We start from the raw sequence: 26770 nt of genomic DNA, 5'->3' as shown, positions 1-26770 counted from the left end.
AAAGACATTACCCGAACACTCATTCAGAACTTACCTGTCATTTACTGGAACTGCACGTTTCACTTCGGGTCGGCGCCATATCTCCGGCATTCCGAACCCCGGCCCCTAAGGGGAAAAAGACATAAGCGTTAGCGCTTGCTGCAATAAGACAATGAACATTATTATTAAGCTTGAACTTTTGAACTTGCTACAGAACTCTTACAGCGCCTTACCTGAATAGTCAAGCTTATTTGAACTCCCATCAAACCTCAATCCAGTGAAGTAACTGGGTTTCAACGCGCCCCTGCATCAGAAGCAGGATGGAGAACTCATCCTTCCAGACCCTAAGGTGAGACTGCACGGGGAATGGAGGAAGGGTATCGTGAAGGGTTGGAAGGGAGTGGGAGGCTTGAGCATTATTCCGTCAGTAGGTAATACTCCCTTTTCACGCACAGGGGAATATTCCTGCGAGCCAGTGAGTCCATCTTCAGAGTCCTGCGCTTCACCATAGAAGAAGCATCAGCACTCGAAGCCAGACCTGCGCCTCAGTGGGAATCAGGTGAGCGTGACACGTGCTTCCCACACTGTGAATTTGTCTCGTTTCTCTCAATTTGTGCATTTAATTCTTATTTAGTCGGCCACCTGCTTACGTCTTCTCATCTCGACTTTTCAGAGGCAGGTTATTCTGTTCTTAGTTTCAATTAATGTAGCTACTGTTTACAGCTTCTATTGGTATGAACTTGGCTTCCCTGGCACAAGTTGCATCTGCCGAGTTTCGATTCAGCCGTCTCTCCTCGTGTTACTAGAATATGAATCTTCTTGCGTTTGGCCTTTAGTAACATGGGTGGGTTCTGCTTTTGTGCAAAGTAGAAATATACTTATAATAAGGTCATTTGAAGTAGATTATGTATAATGGCACTTGCCGCACTACACTTCTACCAAGCATAGCAAGCCGCACTGTTCCCTTAGCTTTCTTGCGGTTCCAAGCATATTTACAGGTGTAAAACTAGTTGAATGTCTTAATCTTGCTTACAGCTTGAACTTCTTTGTATTTCAACATCGTTCTCCCCCCCCCTTGGAGGGCCAAGATCTTTTTATCCATTATCTGTCATTCTTTAGTTGACATTTCCTCTATCTTTGAGTCTGTCCGGGTCCTCGTGACGTCATCATTCGTCTTCCTTAATGGCCTTTTTAGTTTCTTCCGGGACAGTACTTGGGCAATCTTCATTTAGTTTCATTTGCTGGTAGGGTTTCCTCAATGGATACCTTACCGTCCATGGTTTTATGGGTACCGGTACTTCAATAGGTGTTGCTCGTCTAATAAGCACTGGGCAGAGCCCTACTGCGGCTCTCTGCTGGTTTATTTGCTCATCATACATCACATATTTTGGTGTGAACGTTCCTGGAACTTCAAAATGGGCGATTGGAGTGCAGGCTTTATTTTGGACCTCCTCTACAGTACACTCCAGAGCCTCTTTGGGACGAGCTCTATCGCACCCTTTTTTAGCATGGCCCGCACCTCCAGCAGAATGTGGGGGGGGGGGGGGAGATGTGGTTTTCCTGCCAATCCACTGTTGGTATATGGGGACACTTACATTGGAATTCTAGGGTGTGTCCGTGGGCGAGAGCGTCCAGCACCCATCGTTCGGTGGAGATGGTCTTCCACACCCCGACAAGTGCGCCAGCCAGCCTCCCACTGGGGTGCACAGGTGGGCGCCCGACGCCACGGCCTGTTCAATCCTGTTTTGACGTTGAAGCGCTGCCTTGGGGGCCTTGGCAACAACGTCCTCCTCCAGATTTGGCACAGCCCCTGTAGGTCTCCTGGGCTGATGAGTGGGCGGGGGGGGTGGGGGAGGGGGTTGACAGTAGGACAAAGCACCTCCCCCAAATCCTTTGACAGCACCTTGGGATTTTCCTCTGGAAATCCGAAAGGACAGCCGTCGTTGCTGAAGTGTGCCCAAGGCACGAGCCGTCTCAGTGTCCACCTTGATGGCCTGAAGAGACTCGTCCACAGTCTTCCCGAGCAAATTTTCCCTGTCGAAGGGAATGTCCAACACCTCGACTGAACATCCTGGCAGAAATTAGTGGCCCTAAGCCAGCCCCGCCACCGAAGGCAAACACCATCGCCCATTTGGCGGAACCTGGTCTGATGCCACCTCGCCTTCCTCTAGGATCGCCAAAGCTTCCATCCTCTTGTCATCAGGAAGGAAGTCCAGGAGGGGAGCGATCTTGAACCAAAGCTCCCTGTCGTAACGTGCCACGATGGCAAGGGCCAGTGCGGCCTTGATGGTTGTCGCTGGTCGACGTGATAACTCTTCGCCCCATCTCATCCAACTTCTTCCCGTCACTGTCCGGGGGGTAGAGGGGGCGGGAGGCCGACGATGAGGAGGAGGCGCCTGAAGACTTCTTGGCCGCCGCCAAAATCACAAGAGTCTGGGGATGGCTGGGACCGTAAGCACTTGGGCACTCCAGCACCCTGTATTTCTTCTCACAACGGTCCCCCTTCACCGGGGCGGAGGAAGGGTTGGTTCTTCATGAGGGACAACCCCCTCATCCCAAATGTCGCCCAAGAGCGGGATCAAAAGTACGGTCTTCCTCTTGGCCTTGCGGCGCTGGTAAAGGAAACCCTCTTTCTTCTCCTCGGAGACAAGCTGGAACAGCTGCGAGGCCGTCGAGATCATGGCGTGGAACAAGCATATCTCGTCGGGTGGTGAAGATCTGGACCCGGAGACGAGAGATCCCCCAATCCGCCGTCGTCATCATCCGTGCCTGTGGACACCGTGTCCAGACCGGTCTCATGCCTCAGGTAAAGAGGGAGGCGAAGGGTGGAAAGGAGGCAGAGGGTGAACTCTCCTATTCCTGGATGGTGGTTCCTCCAATGGCCCCGGCGCCGCGGGTGGGACCGCCGGCACAAGTGGTATCCTCGTCCAGATCTCCGAGCATAGAGTATGCAGAGCAGTGAGAAGGTCCACCGAGATATCTCCAGGTGGTTGCTTAGGTGGCTGCAGCGACAGAGGAGAGGACGTTTCCGGGTTAGGCTGGTCCTCCAAGCCCTCAACACCCTGAAGTTGTCAGAGGATACAATTAAAAAGGCACTATGGAGAGTCTTAAAAATGACACCCATAAAAAGTGAAAGACTGAGTGTGGAAAAAGGTTAATACTCATTGAGGTATAGGGGAAAAACAAACAATCTACCAATACGCGAGAAAGTTCTGGGTTGACACAGGTCACGAAGATTTATCATTGCTATGATAATCGTACCCAACATATGTACAGTCCAAGTTGTGCAAAATAGGCTCACTTATGTTCAGAGGCGTAGACAGGGTAGGGCCTGAGCGGGCAAGGCTACCCAAAATCTGTAAATGACCACTCAGCATTGTGCTGTGTGGGCATGTACAGGTGTTAATGCCACTGCGGTGGGTCCAACTTCATTAGCTTCAGTCCCCACGTGTTAGACAATCCTGGCTATGCCTCTGCTTATGTTCGAACATATTGGCTCCTTTCCTTTTTTTGCCATTTCTAGCATAGTGGCCATGGTTAGCCCTTCCTCTACCCTTCTGGGGGGGAGGGGGGCATGGGGTAAGGAGGCTGTTGTGAGTTTTACCTTTGGCGGTAACCCTTGGGTGTCCCCGCCTAGGCACCAGTGTGTCTGGGCAGGCAGGCAGTGGGGGAGAAGTTTCTTACTCCACTGCCCTTTGTCTACCGGAGTGCCTGAATGGAACCAGTGCCCAATGGGAGTCGGGCTGTCCTGATTGGACAGCCACCCAGCCTCTTTCTGTAAACTGCTGAGAGATTGCAGAGGAGAGCGTGCTGAAACTGAATGAAAGGTGAAGTTCCTTAGGTGAAAGGCAAGTCGACCACTGGAAACTGAAGTAACCGAATAAGACGACAACCAGAGATGCCTTCAGACCCTGTGCATCACTGTGAAGCGACCACTGCTGTACTGACCTAGATTTCTACTCAACAGAGGAGTTCCAAAGAGGACGACTCCTTCCCTTTGGCTGGCGGGAACAACCAGCCCTGAGACAAACTGCAATTTGACCCATCTCCCGAGGTGCTGTGTCTTTCCAGAGCTGCAGACCGCGAATACCAGGAGACCTCCGACCCATTTGCAGTGCAATGTCTTTGAGAGGCTGAATCCGTCCAAGTCTTACTGAGCTCCAGGTGAACCTCCAGAGACACGATCCGCCTCATTGAAGTCCCCTCATCAGAGTGCAGGACTCCAGGAATCGAAGCTGAGCCGGGCGAATACCATCCTTTGGTGGTGCTGCGAAAAAGATGCCAAAACCACAAAGTGACCAGAGAAGATGAAAACATGTGTGCCAAGCGTCCTCTCTCGAAACAGCTGATGAGACATCCCATTCAGAGGTCTTCCTTTTGTCACCAGACCGAGGAATCGGGAGACTGGGTCCGTCGTTGCTGCTGTACAGAGGAGAATCCAGCTATGAACATTTCTTCAAACCCGAGGTATTGTGGTGTGAAAGGTATTGCTTACCTTGAACCATCGCTACAGAGTGTTGAGTGCGTGAAGGTGTCCAGGGTGTCCACCATTACCTCCGACCCAAGCTGCCGGCTTGTGTCTTTTAGTGAGTCCTTCAACAGGGTCTCCATTGCTGTTTTAACTCTTCTAGCATCTTGTCCTAGAGACTGAAAGTATCCTAAGGGCCTCAAGGGAGAAGGTCGGAGGCTGGGGAAGTCATCAGCTGACAGAGCAACGTGAGAGAAGAAGTGTACTACATCAACATGTGGATAGAGAGGCCAGAAGGGAGTAGCGTTCCGGGCATGTACTGGTACGGACAGGGACAGTCAGGGCCCTAAAATGAGGACCTTTCAGTTATGGGCCGGCTAAAGCCTGCCGGTCACAATAGGTCGGTTTTGTAAGAGCACTAACCAATCACTTGCAGGCAGCAGAAGTGGGTGGGGCAGCCTCAGGAAGCCCCTCAGTGCTCAATTGATGGTGGTGGCCATCTTGGAATTGCTGTGAGGCTGGCAAAGATGAAGTGCTGCAGTACAGAGCGCTCCTCAGGCAGCGTACATTTTAAGCTTCCAATGTCGGTCGAGGGCGTGGTATCTCCCCGTTTCTCAATGGGTCAAATTATTTTGTCAAAGACTAATGGGTGTTGACAGGCAGATCTGCCCCAAAGCTCATGTTATTGCGCAGTTGCAAGCGAAGTCCTCGGTCGGCAGTTTGCTAAGTAGAATCCCTGATAGGTAGTTCTACTTGGACATTCCCAGATAGTAGGGGTCAGTAAGGAATAAGTGCTTGAGACATACCTTGCTGTACAATTCTCCACAGAGATTTGGAAATGTGTAGGATTATCAAGCAAGGCATTTCCTGTTGCTAGATAGAAAACCGGTGGGTAGTTCTGCTATATACATTCAATGGTAGGTGTGCTTAGCAGAATGACTGCTAGACGACCCCCGGTATATAGTTCTGCTCTTGGATTTCTAGGTGCATAGAATTAGCAGGCATGTGCCTTCTTGGGCTGATAGTGTAGTGCAAGATTGCATAGCCTTGATCCAAGCTCATGAGTGTTATTGGTGAAAGGGTTACGAGTCTAGTACAGTCGCACCCGATGTAGGTCCATAGGTAGCTTTAGGCCTTAGAACGTATGCAATTCCTGTGGACGAGGAGATGAATAAATTCAGTCAGGTACAAAATTCTGTCCTGGTGCGGCTACGCTTCAGGTTTCGTGTCTGGGCAAGGCTCTGGTAGTGGCGTTCTATATGGTGAGGCCCGACAGTCTATGACGGGGTCTGTATCCAGCGGGGTACCACGCCAGGTCTCGGTAGTGGTGGTAGGTCAGGAAGTTCACTGCGTTCTCTTGTGCGTTTTTAGGCAAAGAGCCAGATGTTGAGTCCATTCCGGAAGACTAAGTAGTCTTCGCTGTGTCTGATGCGGAGAGGCAGTGAATTCAACAAAGTTGGTGCCAGGATTGACAAGGCTGATACTCCAATCCTGTTTAAATAGGAGGTGGGGTACCACTAGGAGGAGGGCAGTGCTTGTCCTAAGGGTGCGGGTCGGGTGGTAAGGAATAATCTTACCTTGTAGGAATTTGGCCCGGTGGGCGATACATAAGAATTTGAAGGCAGCCCTGAGCCCAATTGTGAGCCAGTTTTTATTGTGCGGAGAGCCTGCTAGATGTGGTCCTCTTTGTCCCAACGTGAGAAGCAGTCTGGCAGTTTAGTTTTGTACTTTTTTGAGTTTAACTGGTAGGCCGGTGCACCCAGGTAGAGGGAGTTTGCATGGTCAAGTCTGGACAGGACAAGGGACATAACTGCAGCCAGTTTGTTCTGTAAATGAGGATACACAAACCAGAGGTGGAAATTACAGGCTTTGGATGTGGAGAGACAGTTAGGTCAGAGTCCATTGTGCATCCAAGGTTTTTACAGTGCTGGTGGGACTGAGGGGCAGAGAAAGGGTGGCCAGGAAGTCGGAGGGGGGGGGGGGGGGGAATAGAGTAGAACTCCGGTGTTCACTGGTGGTGCAGAGGTAAGGAAAGTAGGAAAGGGGTGAAGGGGGACGGGGAAAAGGGTAAGAGCTGCGCATGCTTCAGAGTCTGTAGTCACTTTGCAGTCATGCCAGATGGAGATCAGCGTGGTTTCCGTTCCGTGTCGCAGACGGAGATTGTTGAGATTCCACAAAACAATCGAGCTGTGAGTAAACAGTGCGGTCGAAGAGTTTTGCCAGGAATCTGGTGTTGGAGATTGGCCTGTAGTTGATTGGTAGAAGAGCCGAGGGGTGAACAAGCATATGGCCTGGGCAATTGGTATGGGCAAACACCGGATACGGCACTCTAGTAATACAGGCGCAACAATTTGGCTTGAGGTGAAGTACTACCCTGATCCACACATAACCTGAAGCGTGCTGAGGAAGATTCAGCCGGATTCTTTCCTGTGCGGCAGCAGTGGACTCAGTCTCCTGTTCCTTGGTTGTGATGACGAAATGGAAGTGAGGTCGCAGCAGCAGTCAAGAACAAGGACTCATTGCAAGGAATTCTTCATAATCCCACGTCAGTTTGTCGTTTTGGCGCCTTTTTACAAACTCAAGAGTGAACGATAACCACCCAGTCAATCTGCCTCGATTCTCCAGTCCTGTACTGGCGAAGGGATGGAGGAGAATCATTTTGCCTCTGAAGGTCCAATGGATCTCAAAGTTCTGGGAGGATTTGATGACAAGATGACGATGCACTGCAATTGGGTCAGAGGTCTCCTGTTATTGGCGGTTTGCAGCCCTGGGAGGTCACAGCATGTCAGGGGATGACTCTTGCTGCAGGTCGTCTTCCGTCTAGTTTGTCACATCAGCCAAAGGGAAGAGCTCTTCTGTCAATACGGGTTCAGGACAGCAGTACTGGAAGTCTTCTTCGGATTTTCTGTTCCAGGGCTCAACTTGCCTTCTGCCTCAAGAACCTCATATTTTATCCAGATTTCACACTCATTCCCTGCAAACTCTATTCGCAGTTTACAGAAAGGGGCGGTGACTGTCCAATCAGGACAGCCACTCCGTCCCCTCGCTCCATCCCCCCTCCTAGTGGGAACTGGTTTGCTTCAGGCACATCAGCACGCAAAGGACAGCAGAGTTTTGGGATACAACCGTGCTTACAGTTCTTGGAGACACACTGGAGCTCAACGGGCTACACAAAGGATTCCCGCTGTTAAGGAGGTAAGACTTTAGTAAGCTATCCCAGCGGTTTGTCGAACCCCCAACTCTTAGTATCAGTCTGTACTACTCAAGGACTCGCACAGTGGCAGAGTAGTCAGGCTCATTTTAAGAGGAAGATGTGAGCAGTAGGCAAGTACACTGAACCCAGTCAGTAATGCACATCAAAGAAACACTTACAAATACATTTTAATTAAAATATAGATTAGATAACACACACACACACACACACACACGTCACTGTTAAAGACTTATAGGTATACTTTTCAATACTTTCAAAGGGTCACTTCTTAGTTGGTAGATGCTGGTTGTATACAATTGTTACAGGAGTTTGACAGTTCTATTGGTAATAACGTGTAATAATGGTCATTTAGTCTGCATACACATACAAGATCATGATTTTTGGGAAGGAAAACAATTGGGTTAGTGTTATCCTAGCAGAGCTTTAGGTTCTAAAAAGCAGTTTTGCGGCACAGCAAGTCTGTCAATGTCAAAAACACAACCCCAGCTAAAAAGGCAGCTTGTTGCGGCTTAAAATCTTGCAAAGCTGAAGAAATCAAGAGTTCCTGTGGATACTTTCTAGTCTCTAGGAAGGAAGATACAAGAAGGCTTAACTAACGTTGTAGACCCTGTTAAAGGTCTCTAAAGGGACACAAGCAGCAGCTTGACTAGTAGGTAAGAGGGGGTAGTCCATGACACCTCAATGTGCCACCCAATGCTCTGGTGTGACTTTCTGGAATCAGGTAAGCAATACCTATTTTCTCCAACAGCACCTGAGGTTCGAACAAAACATTTGCGGTGGATGCTCTGCGATTTTGCAGCTCTCGTCCAGACCTTCAGATTTCTTTATCCGATGACTGAAGGCAGGACAATGGAAGGGATCTCAGCAGCAGTATCGAGGGAGGATCTCTGGCACGACTTTCAGCAACATCTCTGGTCACTGGTTTTGGAACCTTTTCTGCAGCACCAACAAAGAACGTGATTCGCCTGGTCATTCCTCTGCTTCCTGCAGTCCGAGGCGAGTTGGATCAGATCTCTGTAGTGTCCTTGAGGGCACAGCAAACATTTTGATGGATTCGGCCTTTTCACGATGATGCACTCGAAATCAACAACAGGTCTCCCGGTATTGGGGTTCTGCAGCACTGGTAACTCAGAGGACCTCGGGAGATGGCTCAAATCAAAGTTAGTCTTGAGACTGGTTGTTCCCTACCCGCCAAAGGTAAGGAGTAGTCCTCTTTGGAGCTCCTGTGTCACGCAGAAAACAGGGACGCGACAGCAGTGGTCGCTTCACGGTGTTGCAAAGGGTCTGCATCTCTGTTCTGTTAGGTCAGCTTCCAGTGTTAGACTTTCTTTTCACGCCTTACCTTGTATACAGTTCCAGCACACTCCTCTGCAATCCCTCTCTCAGCAATTTATAGGATGGGCATTTGGATGTCCAATCAGGGCAGCCAGACCCCCCTCCCTCCCCCAGTGGGAGATGGTTCTATTCAGGCACTCTGGTGGACAAAGGGCAGTGGGATAGAAAACCCCTCCCCATTTCCTGCACAGACACTCTGGAGCCTAGGTGGGGACACCCAAGGGTTATGATATGACATGCATTACTTACTGTAAAAGCATTTCTGATGATTGTATCTGCTTAGATTCACATGCTGTGCATATGGTCCGACATCCAGTGGTAACCGTGGAGTATTGCATCTCGTCTTTCAGGGACCGAAAGGGGACGTCCGCATAGGCGTGTCTAACACTATCCCTATAGTGACGCTTGTAGTACCCAAAATCCATCACACGCCGAGGTCCTTCCGATTGTATTTTTTCTGCCATGAGGGAGCCCAAGGCTAAGTGAGTGAGTACATGAAGAGAGAAAGTAGTAAGAAGTCTATGTTCCTTCCACCCCGAGCGGGGAGGCAGGAAGGGCGCATGTGTATCTAAGCAGATGCAATCATCAGAAATGCTTTTACGGTAAGTAATGCATGTCTTCTGATGCTTGTTAATCTGCTTAGAATCACATGCTGTGCATAGACTAGCGAGCAGTACCCGGAGTTGGAGGTGGGTAGTGAGAAGGAACAGTAGAGAAAAGAGGTCTTAGTACTGCTTGTCCCACCTGAGAATCAGACCTAGAATGACGACTGGTGGGGAGAGGGACATTTCCATCAGGTGCGCGAACCAAGGTTGGCGGACCCACATGGGAGCCACCAGAATCATCGTGACTGGTTCCTGGTGCATCTTGTGTACTATCTTGTTCAGAAGGGGAGTCGGGGTGGAAAAGCATAGACAAATTTCCCCGACCAAGTTATCCAGAGACCGTTCCCCTTGGATCGGTTCTGGGGGTACCTGGAGGCATAATCTTGACATTGGGCGTTCTCCTGAGTAGCAAACAGGTTGATCTCTGGAAACCCCCATTCTGCGAAGACGTTGGATACAATGTCTTTGTGCAGTCGCCATTCGTACTCTTCTGGCAGAGGAAAATCTCTGCTAAGTACGTCTGCCAGAAGATTGAGTTCCCCTGGAACATGTTGAGATATCGGGAACATCTTGTGTTTGAGAGCCCATATCCAGATGCTTTGGGACAGCTTGGATAGCTGAGTGCCCCCCTGTTTGTTCAGGTAATACATTGCTGTAGTGCTGTCAGTTAGGACCAGCACCGTCTTCCCTTGCAGTTGCTCCTGAAAGGCTTTCAATGCTTTGAACACCACTAGTAGCTCCAGTAAATTTATCTGGTTGGACGCTACCTGAGGGGACCACACTCTGTGCGCTGTCTGTTGAAGCAGGTGAGCCCCGCACCCCGTGAGGGACGCGTCTGTTGCGAGAGTGGCTTCCACTGCAGGGGTGGTGAAGGTCTTCCCCCTTCAAGAGGTTTTCTCTTGACCACCACTGCAGAGAGAGAACGAGGGCTGGTGAGACAACAGATCTTCCCATTGTCCGCTGGCCTGACACCACTGGCTGTTGAGCCACTCTTGCATGGGTCGCATGCGCAGCCGCTTGTGGGGAACCAAGTATATGCATGACGCCATCATCCCTAGCAATCACATGGCTTTGTGTACCGTCACCTCTCGACCGGCTACATACTGAGGAACTTGAGAGAGCATGTTCTGAACCCTCTCATTGGAAGGGAAGGCCAGACCGTCTTCCGTCCGAATTAGGGCCCCCAGGAACTATTTTACCTGGCTGGGGACGAAGCTGGATTTCTTTTCGTTGATAGAAAATCCCAGACTGAAAAGGAGGTCTACTGTCTTTTGGGAGTTCGAAAAACAAACGTCGAACGAGTCCCCCGTGATGAGCCAGTGGTCGAGGTAAGGGTAAACTGGAACTGATAGTCTGCACAGGTGTGCTGCTGTCACTGCCAGTAGTTGGTAAACACTCTTGGCGCCGAGGCGATGCCGAAGGGGAGTACCTTGAACTGGTAGCGTGTGTCCTGGATCACAAACACTAGGTATTTTCTGTGCGCTGGCAACATTGAAATATGAAAGTATGCATCTTTCATATCCAATGTTGCCATGAAGTCCCCCTGTTTCAGCAATGGAATCACCTCCTGCAGTGTTACCATGCAAAACTTCTGTGGTTTTATGAACTTGTTAGCTGGGCGCAGGTCTAGAACAGGATGCATGGGGAGATCCTTTTTGGGTACAAGGAAGTACACTGAATAGATACCCTTGTTTACCTGAAGAATCGGGACAGCTTCTATGGCGTCCTTTCCCAGCAGTGCTTCCACCTCTTGAATCAGGATCTGTAGATGTTCCGGTGAAAGGCGTCGTTTCGGCGGTCTAAACTGTGGAGGTTGGGCGAATTCCACGCAGTAACCGTTGGCGACAGTCTTTAAGACCCACTGGTCTGAAGTTATCCCCTCCCATGCCTTGAGGAAAGATGTTAATCGCCCCCCGACCGGGGAGACATGGGAGGGGACCTGGACTTGGTGGTCATTTCTGACCTGAGGTTGAAGCTGCTCTGGCATTGGAGCCTCTGCCTCTGTTCCTGCCGCGCTTCTGACCCCTCTGGGGGCAGTAGGTGGGGCTTCCGGAAGTTTGACTTGAAGTTGCCCGTGTCATAGTTGTTCTGAGCGGCGCAGGCCTGTCCTCGAAAGGACCGCCGAGAATTATTACCCCTCTGTGAAGAGGGTTTGAGAAATTTGGTGCAGTGACTTAATAGTCTCGTGCTCTTTCTTGGCTGTCTCCAACGCTTCGTCTACCGCCTTCCCGAAGAGGTTAGTCTCCTCGATGGGCTTGTTAATGAGAGATGCTCGAGTCCCTCATCTGAAGCCCGACGTACGCAGCCACGCGTGTCTCTTCAGGAGAGTGCCCTGCCTGCTGTCTCTGCAGTGTCCAGGGTGTTCTTGACCACATTCTGGTTGATGAGTTTGCCCTCCGAAACAATGGCGAGAAGCTTGGCTATAGCTGGTTCTGGAACCTCTTGAAGGCCATCCCGGAGCAGGTCCCATTGGGCGTCAGCGTAGCTTGCTAGTAACGTTGTGTTATTAGCAATCCTAACGGTATAGGCTGCTGCCGACGTAACCCGTTTGCCTAAGGCATACAACCTTTTGGACTCCTTGTCCGGGGGTGACTCTCCCGTGGCAAGGGGAACCCCTTCCCTCTTACGAGTGCTGGTCACTAACAGCGAGTCCGGGACCGCGTGTCCTTTGATATACAGAGGATCGGTGGGGGAGGGTCGGTAACGTTTTTCGACCCTCGGGTTCACAGCCCTAGTGTGAGCGGGTGTGAGCAAGGATGGGGCTATTCGTCTCTTTACAGAATTCAGGAGAGGAATAGACTGGCTTGCCGGAGGTTTTTCCATTAATAATGTCCGCCGCGAACTCTTGTTCGGGCAAGGCCTCAAGCGTGGCAATTTAAAAAAATTCTGCAGCTTTTTTCAACAGAGTTGAAAGCCATTTGATCATTCACCGGGGAGGCATGTCGAGCCGGGGTGGATGGGGGAGAGTCAATGCAAACGATAGAGTTCTCATCCTCTTGCTGGGCCTCCTCCCAGTTGTCCGTTGCTTCTTGATCTTCCCCATAGTTGTCGAGAAAAGAGGACTCCTCTACTTCGGTGTAGATATCCCTGTACGTGTCCATCTGGACGTTTTCCTGATAATCGACTTGTTGTTGGACATCCTGTGTTTGAGGGTTAGGGTCTACCCGAGCCTTCTTCGGCGGAGGCTGATCAGAAGCCATGAAAAATTGCTGCAGCCGATCCATACACCCCTCGGATTGTTCTATAGTCCATTTGGAAACCCAAAAGGACCTAACTGAGTAGGAATCGTGTTCTCCGCCCCAAGGTGAGAAGAGGATCTCCTCAGGGTGCTTGAGAGGGGCACTTGGCTATCTTCGTAAGCATCTTCGGGATCATAGTCCAATCTGTTGAAAACTTTTCAGCGGATTGGCCCATAACTTTAGGCGGAACTGGCACTAGGCCCACCGCCGATGCGATCCTATTGATACTCTTACGGATAGTCGCCGAATCTTCGGGAGACAACGCTTCCGATGATGTGTCGGTGACGGAAATCCTTCCACGGAACCAGAAGGGCCTGTGGCTGGTTTCTCGGGTAGAGGCCTAGTCGTAGTTTTCAGGCCTGTAAGGGCCTTGGAAGCTGTCGAAGTTTCTTGTCCAGAAGCTTCGACGCGTGTAGTTTGGGGAGTAGCGCCCTTTTTATGTTTATTATGCCCAGTCGCTATGCGCTGCTGTGGGTGCAGGGAAGGCTTTGGATCAGAGTGATCCGAGGGTACCGCCGAAACCTCCGGTGGCCCCGTTAGCACTTTTGCCTTCTTCGACGATGTCGTCGAGGACGGCACATGGGTTGTGTGTTTGGTGTGGTGCGACTGTACGCCCCTGTTGCCGGGGGTGGTCTCTGTAGCAAGACCGGAGTCGAGCCTGGAAGGGTCGGGACGGGCGTGGCGGACCTAGAAGTATCCACCTCAAGGTCTATAACGTCAGCGTTGGACGTTTGGTCATCCGACGTGCACCCGTCACTTTCGGCTGGTGTCGCGGCAGGGGAAGGAGGCTCCACGCGTGACATGCCGTACGCAGCCCACCGCTTTAACCGGCGCTCCCTAGCGGTCTTAGGTTTAAGGAGTTTACACGGCAAACACCACCTTTCGTCGTGCTCTAGAGACCAGCGTTACACGTTGTGTGCTCGTCTTTCCACGGATACCTGACGCTACAAACAGGGCAGAATCTAAATGGAGTCCTTTCCATAGCAGAAGGGAAGGGTGACCAGACCAAAAGGGAAAGCAGTGGAAAAGAGGAAAGACATAATAGCAATATGGCAAACCCTGAGCCCACTCTCCCTACTGTGTAGGTCGGCCAGAAGGCCCGACCACGTGAAAGTCCGCACGCCGGATCTTAGGCGCCGGGACCCACAGCCGTGGACGATTCCCCCATAGTCTTCGTCGAAGATCTTCCGACAATTCGGTAAGATAAACAATGTCTCTTGTAAGAGCTCCGCTACAGGGCGACCAGTTATCTGGGCGGAAAAAAACAATCTGAGGGACCTCGGCGCGTGAGGGATTTTGTGTACTACACACGTCACTATAGGGATAGTGTTACAGACATGCCTATGCCGACGTTCCTTTTCGAAAGACAAGATGCAATACTCTGCGGTTACCACTGGATGTCGCACCATATGCACAGCATGTGATTCGAAGCAGATTAACAAGCATCAGAAGATAGGTCATTTATAACGCACTTAATACCCAGAGGTTTCTAAGCGCAGACCCGGGGATCGAACTTGTGTTGCTCCGTGTCGTCTAGCTTGCAAGGCGAACAAGTTGCCTCCGAGCTATCCTCCAAACCGAAGAGACACACAAACACCCACATCTCCCCCTGCCAGAATGGTAGAAGAAGGGCTAACAAAGAAGAACCACGCTAGTAATGGTGAAAAAAGAAGGGAGGTCCCAAGTTGGTACTTGGGTGTCCTTACTGTGCACTACCGAGCATATGGACATAGCCTGCGGTACAAACATTAGACAACAGTTTGCAAAACAGGTCCACTGCCACCAGCAATAACTAGGAGATGCTCTATGTGACTGAAAGTCACAGGAGCAGAGAGAAAGGGGGGGGGGGGGGAGACTGGGTATCCCTTTGGCACTCCACTTAAGGTGGTGTGTGGCACTCTCATAATATAAGGTTTTAGGAGAGCTGCTTAGTATCTCTCTATCCATAAGAACTGTAGTTACACTTGGATAGAGAAAAGAACCTCAAAGGAGGACACTAAGGGTCCCCATAAACACTGCCCATAAAATGTGTGCTGCAATAGTAAAATGCAGATGCCATTAAGAGCTATGGAAAAAATAGACTGCATAGTACAGGTGAAATACAACGAATAGAGTTCCAAAAGAGAACCTAGAAAAATAAATGAGTGGAAAAAGGCTCCACTCATTCAGGGTGTCAGAAAAATGTCTGAAGCATAAACATGAAAAATATGTCCAACACCCACCGAAGACAAAACTCACATCAGGATGTCCCCCTCCACCCCGCCCCGCGCCCCCCCCTACCCCCGCCACCCCCCCCACCACCTCTTCGTACCTGGATGGTAGAATGCCAAATAAGAAAGAACCAAACAGGAAATGGCGAAAAAAAGAGCCACCATGATGGAATAAGGAATAATATGCCCTCCTGTACATATCCGCAGCTGTGAATACAGCCTGCAGTGGAAAGTTGGATTAAGAAAAAGTCAGTAGAACACATCCACGGCACCAACCATAACCATAGGGTTGTTACTGTAAAAGTTACAGGAACAAAGAGAAGGGGGGATACGAGGTATCGCCTCAGCTCTCCAAAATAAGGTGGTGTGTGCTGATCTCTCAAAAGGAAAAGCTTGGAAGTATAAAAAGTATCTCCCTATCCCCGAGAACAGTAGTTCTTAAGGACTGTGCTGCAAAAGTGAAACACAGATTCCTTTAAAAGGTATAGCGGAAAGCAGGACTCCATAAAATCAAGTAAAACATACAGAACAAGAGTCCCATGATCAGAGCAAAAAAAGAACGAATGAGGGGAGGGGCTCCCCTCATTCAGAAGAACTAGAAAAAGTTCAGCAAAAAGTTCTGTGGGTCGCACTAGGAGAGGGGATTAAGCACAAAAGCTGACAAATCTCCCCCTGACAAATCTCCCCCTAACAACTGACCAAGCAAACATCTCAACCTATATAAAGCATCCAAGAGCAATTTATTTTTAAGATCAGAAACAGTTTCTGTAACAAACAGAGAAATAAGATCACATAAGATCATAAAAAATAAAGTAAAATGCACTTAAATGGCAGAGACATGAAGGGGCATAGAATGACCATCACAAAACCACAAATAAAACAGTTTTTCATTAATCATTGCCGTAATTGTAGACACAAGCCCTCTATACACCAAACAAAAAAGAAAATAAATGCTTGACCGGTCTAGACGAGGCATAGAACAGCATACTGCACACTGAAGGACATTGTAACATATGTAAATTGCTATGCTTGTAAACATTTATACACACCAATAAGACCAGGATCCGTGGCGTTCAATCTGACGAAAGTGGGGTCCCTCATGTACCTGGTGAGTGCATTGGCCATGGACTCGGGATAAGTAGCAGAGACAGCCAACATCTGCTTGTTTGCTGGTAAAGACGAATAGATCCAGCTGAGAATTGGCGACAATGGGGAAAAGGTTAAAGGGGCTTCAGGTGCCCAGTCACAGCCAAGACCTTATTTGGCAGCATCTTACTTGATTTGCTCTTGGAAGCTGCCTTCCTCCAGGAGTTTGTCGGCTTCATCGAGAATGAACAGGCGAATGCTGCCCGTGTTCATATAGCCGAGTTCTATCAGCTGCTTGATTCGTCCTACAACAAGCAGAAAGTTTCAAATTAGGTTGGAGAGGTGTTTGAACCAATTACAGGAAAATGTGCACTTATGCACTTCCCGATAGGGCATTAGGACTGTTTGTTAACATGGTGTACAGTTTTGCCGCCAGTTTTGTTCCCCCCCCCCCCCCGATGAGTTTATGAACAATATTAATCGAAAATCCCATCGAAAAATGAAGGGGGACAAAAGGGGTAGGGGTTTAGGGGGACCCTCTCAAATATAAAAATAAATGTTTTGTGGAAAAATATTGATAAGAAAACTCATCGGAAAAAAACAGAGGCGTAACACAACCACCACAACCACCACAAAAACCAGCTTTGACTGCTGTGATTCTAAATACACTCAAAATTAGACAACCCAAAAAAGAAGAAAAAAAAGAAAAAAAAAACTTCCTTTTCATATATCATTAACAACCACTGAATTTGCCTTTACATACAACACCACCCAACCCCCCAAAAAGCAGGGCATAGTGGTCTGCCTCAAGTAGAGTTGTGCCCATCCAAATACAGTGATTTTTCCCTTTGAGCCCTCAATTACAGGAAAGAAAATAGAAGGGAGGTAATCGCACAAGAAAAAAAAATGAACAAAAAAAAAAGCGAATGAGAGCGAGAAATAAAAGGAGGGGGACAGCAAAGAAGGTCGGATGACAGACACAAAAAGAGCAAGGCAGGTGAGGGATCAAACAAGAGGGCGGGGCAGGTGCGGTCTCTTCCTATGAAATATTGAAACTTTCTTCACCCCTGTTCTACTTACAAAAAATACAGGTGATCTATGGGTCTTTCAGGGGTGCCGCCCACATCACTGTTGTACCTAGGAAGCAAAATCTCTTCTTTCACATCATGCTCACTGCTATGCTCCCAAAATTACCTCATGCAGCTGTAAAGAATGGAGGGTGTGGGGGTTATCTGCACTCCTGCCCTCTATATGGCAGAGTAGAATCACAGAGCACCCCAGCCAAGGTTCTCTACAAGGTAAAAATGGACAATCAACCAAGGCTTAAGCTCCCAGGAGGTGATGCAGACTGGTTCTTAAGTACAGTATAGTATAGTCCCCCAAACACCCCACAAAGGAACGTCCACACACTATGTTGTGTCAACAGTATATCATATTACATGGCCTGCGGTAGCGGCCATGTAGTTATGGTTAAGTTGCTAAACCCATAGGAAGAGCACTTTTTGGGTGGCTTATAACTTTGCTCCCCGTGGACAAATCTTCACCAAACTTTGTGAAACGAGTATATGGCCCTCTCTGAATTTTTCTGCAAATTTCATCTTTGATGCCCTAGGTGTTAGTCTTAGCAATGCATGCACGGTGGTGGCGCGAGATATGGTTGCTTAACTTATCATAACTGGCGAATTTCAGTGGTTTTCGGTTTTACTTGTAACCATAACGTCCCTTTAACAAAGGTTTTTCATTGAAATTCATAGGTTTTCTATTAGTGCAACTAAACCATGACGTCCCCTTAAAGTTTTTTCTTTCAATATATTTAGTTTAGTTTCTTTATTTATACCCCGTGCCAAACCCTGGGGTAGCTGGGCACCAGAGACTTAAAGGAGGTTACAGCATAGTATAGACAAACAATACAACATACAATAAAACAGTAAGTACAGTAGACCGGGTTACATGGTCGACAAAGGAGATGAGTACATTAAGCAGAATTTTTGTTGGAGAGCCATGATTTTGTTTTGGCTCTAAAAGTCCAAAAGGAGGGTTCTGCTCTAAGGTTCAGCAGCTAGGACAGGGAAGCTGGAGCCACCTGCTTTTTTTAGGGAGAATTTGGGGACGGATAGGCAGTGAGAGTACAGTGTTCTGGTTGGTCTGGTTGAAGTGTGATTGAGGAACTTGCCTGCCAGGTATTTGGGTGCATCATTGGAGCGGCAGAGGGATTCTGTCTCGTACAGGGAGCCAGTGTGCATCTTGTCTGATGCTGGAGATGTGTGCGTGTTGCGGGATACTCCGGGCGGCTCTGAGGGCATTAGTCTGAAGCACCTGCAGTTTCTTCAGTTTGCGTTCTGAGGTGCCGGGAAAGAGTATTACAGTAGTCAATTTTTGAGAGCACTAGCGCTCTGGATAGAGTAATGCAGCTGGATGGTGAGAGGAAGGGTTTACAGGCGTTGATGAGCTTATTTGTATAAGCTGAGGCTGTGGTGTTCACCTGTCTTTTGAGCGTGAGTGTGGAGTCTAGATAGACCAAGGGTTTTAATTTCTTTGGCCATTGTGATTAGGTTACCGTCTAGGTTGACAGAAGCGTAACGGGGGGTCTAGTTTGTTTAGCCGTGGTTGGGAGCCAACAAGGAGCTCAGTTTTCTCGTTGTTGAGGCATAAGATGTGTTCTGCCTTCCAGGCTTGGATCTTCAAGTAAAGGTTGTTGATCCTTGTGGAGCCCTCTTCATAGCACCCCGATAGGGTGATGAGAACCTGGGTATCGTCAGCATAATTTGTATACGCGACGCCCACGTTATCAAGGCGGTCAAACAATAGCTTGGTTAAGATATTGTTTAGGATCGGAGAGACGCATGAACCTTGAGGGACGCCACAGAGTATGGGGTGGGTTGAATAACGCGGGGAGAAGACCCAGGTGGTTCGGTTGGCTAGGAAGGACTGGATCCAGGCAGTCACCTGGTTAAAGAAGGCCGCTGAGGTCGTCAGATGTTCCGTGAGGATCTGATGGTCGACAAGATCAAAGGCTGCTGAAAGATCTACCAGTAAGGGAATGGCTAAATTGCCTTTATCCTTTGCCTTGTCCATCTGGATTTTTAGGTCCAAAAGGGCCGACTCTGTTCCGTGCCTTGGTCTGAAGCCGATACAATAACACTTTTTCAATGTGGTACCACAGTTCACTCTGGACCTTTAAAATGCACTAATTGCTGACCGTTCTAATGGCATACAAATCAAACTTTAATGTATATCAACATAGGAAGGAAGACAAGTTAGGTTAACAATGGCAGAATACTTTGTCCCAATTACATGAAATAGTTCTGTGTGAGGATCCCTCCTCCCCCCGCCCCCAACCTGGCCAACCTGTAAATAAAGTGCATCACCAAGCCCAGTCCACATAGGTTTAACATAGTCTTGTTTCCTGCTAAAATGTTCTACTACCCCAATGTACCCAAGCAGTGTTTCTTTGATGCTTTGTCAGCGGATCCCTCGGGGGTGAACTCCCTTTAAAGCAGGAGCCACGGGGCGTCTATAGTCCTCGGAAGGTGAACACTCATCGAGAGTCCTCGATGAAGAGTTTGAAGCCGCAAAGATGACTCGATGACGGACGTAGGCATCGCAGAGGGCGTCGGATTTTCGGCAATATGGACTCGACCACAGCTCGTTTGTCGCAGTCTTTTTGGACTTTGGGTGGCAGGAAACCCACTGGTGGATTCTCTTCAGTTAGTCGACGACCTCGACTTTCTCCGGCGGGACAAAGCCATAGACCGTGATGGCAAGGGAGTCCTTGGTTTAAATGTTCTTAAGCAAAAGGTGGAGCGGCGCAGCTCCGGTCATCGAGCAGCACAGCGTCAAGCTGTCCCCACTTCTGTACAACATGACTGGACAAGCTTCCAGTGGTTACGGCAAACCTCCGAACCCTGGTCAACGACAATGGACTTCGATGTCCGGGTGCTTCACTTCAGGATTCCTTGGCAGTCCCAGTCTCCGGTTGACAGTCTTTCGGGGCTGGCTTCCAGGGTTCCTTGGTGAATATTAGCTTTTGCACAATGTTCCATCGTAGCTCGGGAAGAGGTCTCCTAGCTAGGTCCCGGGTTGGATCAGTTCTTGACAGACAACAGTTTTAGGATTTTGACGACAGCAAGCTGAAGCAAAATCTCCTTCCAGCTGGGCTTCAAGCTTAAGCATCAAGTTTCGACTTCAACTGCTGAAGAATTCTGGTAAGGCAGAGGTCCCCAGATGTACTGTTATGTCTCACATTCACACTGCTGAGCCAAGTTCAAGCAGCCAATCATTCAGAGGGGCATTCATGCAGGCAGGCAGACAGGCAGACAGGCAGCAAGCCAGCCAGCCAGCCAGCCAATCAGGCTTACAGTGCATTCAGGCCATTCTCTTCCATCCAAACACCCATAACAAGCAATGTGGATTGGGGCAAGCACCCAGCCTTTCAGCACACCACACTGCATTCATGTCAGTTTCGGGCCGGCCTGTCTCATTCTTTGTGTCTCACACACAGATACCAGACACCCATAACATGGAATGCATATTGGTCACACACTCAGTTCACCCATTTCCCACCCAAAGGGTGTACCCACAGCATACAGTCACAGGGAAGGCTCCAGCCAGTCTCGCCTGGACTTCCCCACAATACCATATATGGTTCTTCCACCCAACAGCCAGTCGGGGCAAGGACAGAGTCATGGCTTCCCAGGAGTTTGGGAAAACAAGGTAACAGGCAATAGAAATCAAGAGGCCACAGGGGCCAGGTGGTCTCCTATAAGGAATCAACTGATTCCTTTGGCAGGGCCCGAGTATCCCAAAATGGAGGATACTCAAGACACCTGTGAAATTCACACTGGAGCTGCCACAAGCCCATACCCTGCTCTCTGGGCCACTCACAGGTGCCCAAAGACATACACTAGGGCTACAGGGTTGTACCCCCACCCATGAGTGCCCCAAGGGTATCCCAAGGGTCTCTGTTCACCACAACCAAAAAGAGGAAGAGCTGCACTGCCAGGAGTCCCACATGACTCAGCAGAAAACAACACAGAACACACGTAATGGAGTACAAGACAAGGTCATGGAGGCCCAGTCCCTCCAATGCATTTCCAGCATCATATCAACCCCACTCGGTTTCCATATTTACCAATCATGAGGACCATCATTTTATCGAACCGCAAACAAATTTCTATTCCAACTACACATTGGCTTGAAAGAAAGATTTAGGTACACCTTTCTCAAGCTTCTCTTTGGCACACAGCACATCTAAGTAATGGTTGCAGTAACATTTTACACTAGTACTGATTATTTTCTCAGTTAACCTTTTTGTTAGACCCACAGTCATGCGACACGGCACCCAAAAATCACACGTGAAAATTCTCGCCTAAATTTCCATCTAAATATGCAGAGAGGTATTCCAAAACATACGGCACAACTGGCGACTGAGTATACCAAAAGTTGCTATATGATTTTACCATTCAACATTTATGTTGGTTTACCCGTTTAAGGCAAAATGTTGGAATTTGTTGACCCTCCGAAACAAACACTACTGTTAAGGAATGAAACCGGACAATTAGCTGCACGCAACTATGTGTAGACAAATCTGTATAAAGAGGCCAACTCTAGCGGGACATAAAAACCTTCAAGTGTTAACAGAAATTTATATAAAAACAGAAAAACCTAGTAGTGTCTTTTTCCTACCAACTAATGAGGGTTCAGCAATCCCAGTCCCAGGGAGAAGAAACGCACTTTAAATAGCATTTTGTACACAGCGATCATGCACACGGACTGCGGTAGCTACACTTTAAAATTGCAGGGATCCTTGTGGAGAGGGGCTGAATTTCTTTTTTTCTGAGATAGATCCTGATTAAAAATAAGTTTCAATTATCATATCCGATCGAGCAATCTTTTAGACCTGGATATCTGGCACAGTTCCAGAAAAAAATAAATATATATATATATATATATATATATATATTAATATTAAAAAAAGAGAACTAAAAATAGCCTAGCATTGTAACAAGTTGAGCCATACCATTACTAAATATTCTTTCTTGCAAAATGAAGTCTGCCATTTCCTCTTAATTTTATGAATATTTTAAATTTCACATTTTTGATTTTTAGAACTATATGTATTTTGTAATAAGGAAAGGAAAGCAATCAGAGGCCTGTGCAAGGGAATGATTTGGTTATGTACAAAAACAGTGACCTGTAAAAAAGATCACATGGGATCTCTAGTGAGCTTGCAGCGTTTATCTGCTTCCATTTTCCCCCCCACAATAAGAACGGTGGTTAAATCCAATTTCTCAGAACACAATCTCTAAAAGGGGCCGATATGCTGTTTCTTATATGTTGGGAGTCTTGCATCCTTAAACATACGCCTGATGGTTTTGAAAACTGAATCCGATTCAGAATGAGGTGACAAAGAGGCACTGACCTGGGGATCCGACGGCCACATGACACTTCTTGAGTCTAGCCTTGTCAAGCTGTAAAGGTGTTCCTCCGATAAAGACGTGGCAGTCGAGCCCCTCCATCTTCATGCCAATGGCTGTGATAACAGAGTGGATTTGGACAGCAATTTCTCGGGTGGGAGCCAACACAAGAATCTGAAATAAAAATAATGAAAGCTATATTCAAGAATGTCCATTTTTTTGTTCAATGTTTTTCAATATTGTATTTTATTGGGATTTTACAACATGTATTAAAAGAGTGGAATCAGAGAAACATACAATCAAAATACATAAGGGAGAAGACAGCATTTTGCATAGAATGTTAATCATTACATTTAATTGACAGGAATTGGTGGTGAGCTGATATTGATTGCTTCTATTGCATGGTTTTGGGTTTGGTGTGACAGAGATGGGGACATAGGGGGTCTGGGTATTGCAGTGAGGCTTGCAGGCTCTCTGCACCAGGTGAGGGGCTGGGAGGGGATAAGATCGATTTTTCGTGCACCAACGAAGTGCAGGTGGTTAGCAGACAATCCCCAGGAATTGTTCAGCATAGTCTAGAAACGGGAGACCAGGTGCTGTAAAATCTTCCCACGTTTACCAGGCGGGAGGCATATATTTTCTCTGCCACTGCGGTGTCCCAACATTTCGTCCACCACATCGTAAGTACAGGGCTTTCAGTTTGCTTCCAGTCAGGCAATGGTGATTGGTGCCCAGTCAGTGGGAATGCTCCATCACCAGTGTCCCCCAGTAGTATAATTTCTAGATCCCATGGTATTGTCAGCCCAGTGATCAACCGGATATGTTCTAGGAACTCCCTCCAGAATTGGGTTGACTTTGGCATGTCCACAGGAGATTAAGTAGTAAGCCTGTAGCTTTACAACCCGTCTAACATTGTTGAGCTAGTGCTGGGTTGCTTTTGTTCAAAATTTCTGGGGTGATGTAACATATATATGTTCCCCTCCGCCTCATTATTCTTAACACATTTGGAACTTTTATGCATACGGGACCAGATGCGTCCCCAGTCGTCCAAACCCCAGCTCTCTTGCCAAGTACCTTTCCCCATGTAGTTCTTTCTTGGTGGGGGTCGCCTTTCTCTAGGAGTTTGTAGAGGAAAGAGATTTTCCCACTCTGAGCCACTGATGTTAGTGTGTGTGTTCTAGAGTGCGAAGTTCTCTGCCCAAGTGTGTTCTTGTTCTGTGTCGTGACATCCGGGGCCTGAGCTGGGCATATCGGAACCTTTGTTTCTGGGAGTCGAAATTTTGCTTTACATTACTCAAAGGATAGTGGGGTCGCGTTGGTGAAGAAATCAGCAATTTGACTTAATCCCCCTTCCCGCCGTTTACGGTACCCCGTTGGATTGATCCCGGGAGTCAAATCCGGGTTGTTCCGTACCGGGCAAAGGGATCCCAATGATCCTCTGCAGCCCCAACCCCCCGCGAGATGTTGCAAGGTGTGGTAGATTTGCGAGCCAAGATGGGCTCCATGCTTCCTCTATTTGCTTCCAGCAGAGTTGGTTACCTGTCAGGCAAAGGAGTGAGATAGTTGTGCTGTAAGACAGTACCTGAAGACGTCTTGAACACCAAGGCCACCCCTCCCCCGCCTCGCCCCGGAGCATGATTCTCCCGGCTAGGTGTTTTTTTTCCTGCCCCATATGTATTTCAGTAACCACTTTTTTTTACTTTTGGAGCCCTCTCTGGGATGGTGACTGGTAGGGCAAGGCTCTCGTAGATCAGCCTTGGGACGAAGTTAATTTTCAAGGCCGTAATTCTCCAAGGCCACGATACCCCTTGTTTGTGGCAGCGCTCCAGGACATTCAGTAGGTCCCTGAATAGCTGTTGGAAATTAGCCTGGTACTCTCGCTGGATTTGGTTTGGTATCTAAATCCCCTAGTAGGCGATGTGGGAAATCGTCCAGGGGATGGGACCTGTGGGTTCAGTGCTTCTCTGCGCCCCTGTGAAATATTTACTCCCAATATTTACTCCCAAGGCTTTTGAATTCGCCTAGTTGACCCCAAAACCGGACACCTGTCCATATGCCGAGACTGCCAGCCAGAGAGCCTCCAGGGAGCCATCAATCTGAGTTAGGGAAAGGAGGACGTTGTCTGCATACATGTAGACCATATAGCATTTGCTGCCCACCCGTAGGCCTTGGATTTGTGGATTGTTGCAGATTCTGGACGCAAACGGTTCCATGGAGAGTGCAAATATTAAAGGCGACAGGGGGGGGTAAGCCTGGTCTTGTGCCTCTAGAAATAGTGAGTTTTTCTCAGGGATGTAGAGGGGTGTTGGTATTTGGCAAGGACCCATTTGATGAATCTCGGGCCAAACCCAAAGTGGGTAACGTCTCGCTTATGTAGCCCCAATCTAATATGTCAAATTTCTTGTGAGCGTCGAGCGATATTACTGCCAGTTCGACCCCCATCCTGGAGGCGCTCTCAATTAAGTTTACGGTAATTCTGATGTTATTTTGCGTGGTGCAGCCTGGAATTAACCCGCTTTGGTCTGGGTGTATTAGTCGGGGAGGACCCTCGCAAGTCTGGGTGCCAGGATTTTAGAGAAGATTTTAGCATCATTGTTCATTAATGTAATGCTATGGGTCGATAGGAACAGTCCTATGGATTTTTTCCTGGTTTTGGCATGAGCGAAGTTGGGGAGAAATTCCTCCATGGAGGGGGTAATGCCCTCTGTGGTCAGGAAGGAGTTAAATAGTTTCACGAGTTGAGGGGCTAAGATGTAGGTGTATTCATTTTTTTCGCGCCATGAACCCATCAGGGCCTGGGGCTGCGTTTCAGGGATTGTATTGCTTCCGTTACCTCTTTTATTGTGATGGGGAGCTCGAGGGAGTCCAGCTGGGGTGGCTCATTACCTCTAGCGGCCAGATAACTGGTTTGCAGCGCTTTCTCCGTTGGAGCCCCAGACAGGACCTCCCTGTGGTGGTCAAAGATTGCCCACATTTTGTGGCACCCTCAGCACAGCAACGTTCCATATGGCCCACCCAAATGCTTGGATATTGTTTCAAGTAAGTAACTTGTTTAGTTTATATACCAGGAGCCAGTTTGCTTTATCACCGTTCATATAATAGTATTGTTTAGTGTATGCTAGTGCCTGGGCAAATTTGTCTGCTAGGTGCATTTCCAGGGTGCATTTTGCTTTTTTGAGCTCTCTCCCAGTTTTTGTGGTTTGGTGCCTCTTGAATACCTTTTCCAGTTCCACCACTAGCTTGTTGTAATTGCCCGGCTCTCCATTACGCTGTGGCCCAATTGATCAGAACCCCCCCCCCCCCGCACCACTGGTTTCATGACGTCCCAGATCACTGCCTCGGAGCATCCGACGTAGAAATCTTTCCTGAAATAACAAAACGAGGGCCTTATCTATTTTCTCATTAATTACTGCATCTTGAAGTAATGAATCTTATCTTGAAAACCTTTATAATGAATGTATTTAGGGTGGGGTAAAGGGTTACCATATTCTGGGAACCAGTCGGGATGGGTTTTTAAGGGAGGGAACTGGAGGTTATGGGGTGGGGTGGGGGGTTGTTGGGGGTCAGGTCGCCCAAAATAATAAATACATTAAAAAAAAAAAAAAACTCTACCCAAAAAAATAAATAAATAAATAAATGCATTCACTATAAAAGGTTTTGAAGATTAAAAAATGGGATATTTCGGCATTCGTTATACATCACCTCAATATAAAGACATGTAACCAGAGTTTTGCAACTTCCAGTGCCTTTGTGGCTGTTTTGGGAGGACCTGCACTCGCACCCGGGTCAGTACTGGGGAATGGACAGACAGCACTCTTGGTTGAATTTGAACCTCTTCAAGGAAAGTGGGGGGGCAGGGGGGACAGCTCGCTGACATAAGAATTAAGTCCATTCTAGAGAGGCCTTTGTGGACGTAAGAGTAAAATGTGTAGTCATGGACTCCAGAGTCCCCATATGTCTAACCAACCCTGTTTCCCTCAAAAATTCAGCGAAGCCTATTTCTGGAGCGTAATCTTGCCTTGAAGGTGGACAGGGTTTTGTAATGTTTGGGTTAGGGACCAGGTTGAAGTCTCCTCCTATGATCAGTCGGCCCTCCGGGAATGTGATAATGTCTGGCATGATGGTGCAGAGGAAGCGGTCTTCTGCACTGTTGGGCAGAATATGAGGCAAAGGTTAGGGCATGCTCAAGCAGATTACCCTTTACTAGTAAGCAGGGCT

General features: G+C 48.3%; 1 protein-coding gene across 2 annotated transcripts in view; it reads right to left on the bottom strand.

Annotated features, from left to right (window-relative positions):
- The window catches only part of DDX20 (DEAD-box helicase 20), a 440715-nt gene that overhangs the window by 329983 nt on the left and 83962 nt on the right, over nt 1–26770 (bottom strand). Inside the window, exons 3-5 of one of the 2 annotated variants that reach the window (XM_069633316.1) lie at nt 22558–22726; nt 16327–16441; nt 16100–16242 (exon numbers count right to left, since the gene is read on the bottom strand). In XM_069633316.1, coding sequence (XP_069489417.1) covers nt 16100–16242; nt 16327–16441; nt 22558–22726 — 427 coding nt within the window. The remainder of the gene's footprint in view (nt 1–16099; nt 16243–16326; nt 16442–22557; nt 22727–26770) is intronic. The other variant, XM_069633317.1, reaches the window with a different exon arrangement.

The sequence above is a fragment of the Ambystoma mexicanum genome, chromosome 13 (genome assembly GCF_040938575.1).
Source record: "Ambystoma mexicanum isolate Mex_15411 chromosome 13, UKY_AmexF1_1, whole genome shotgun sequence".
In the NCBI taxonomy this organism is placed as follows: domain Eukaryota; kingdom Metazoa; phylum Chordata; class Amphibia; order Caudata; family Ambystomatidae; genus Ambystoma; species Ambystoma mexicanum.
This window is presented reverse-complemented; position numbering and strand designations above follow the sequence as displayed.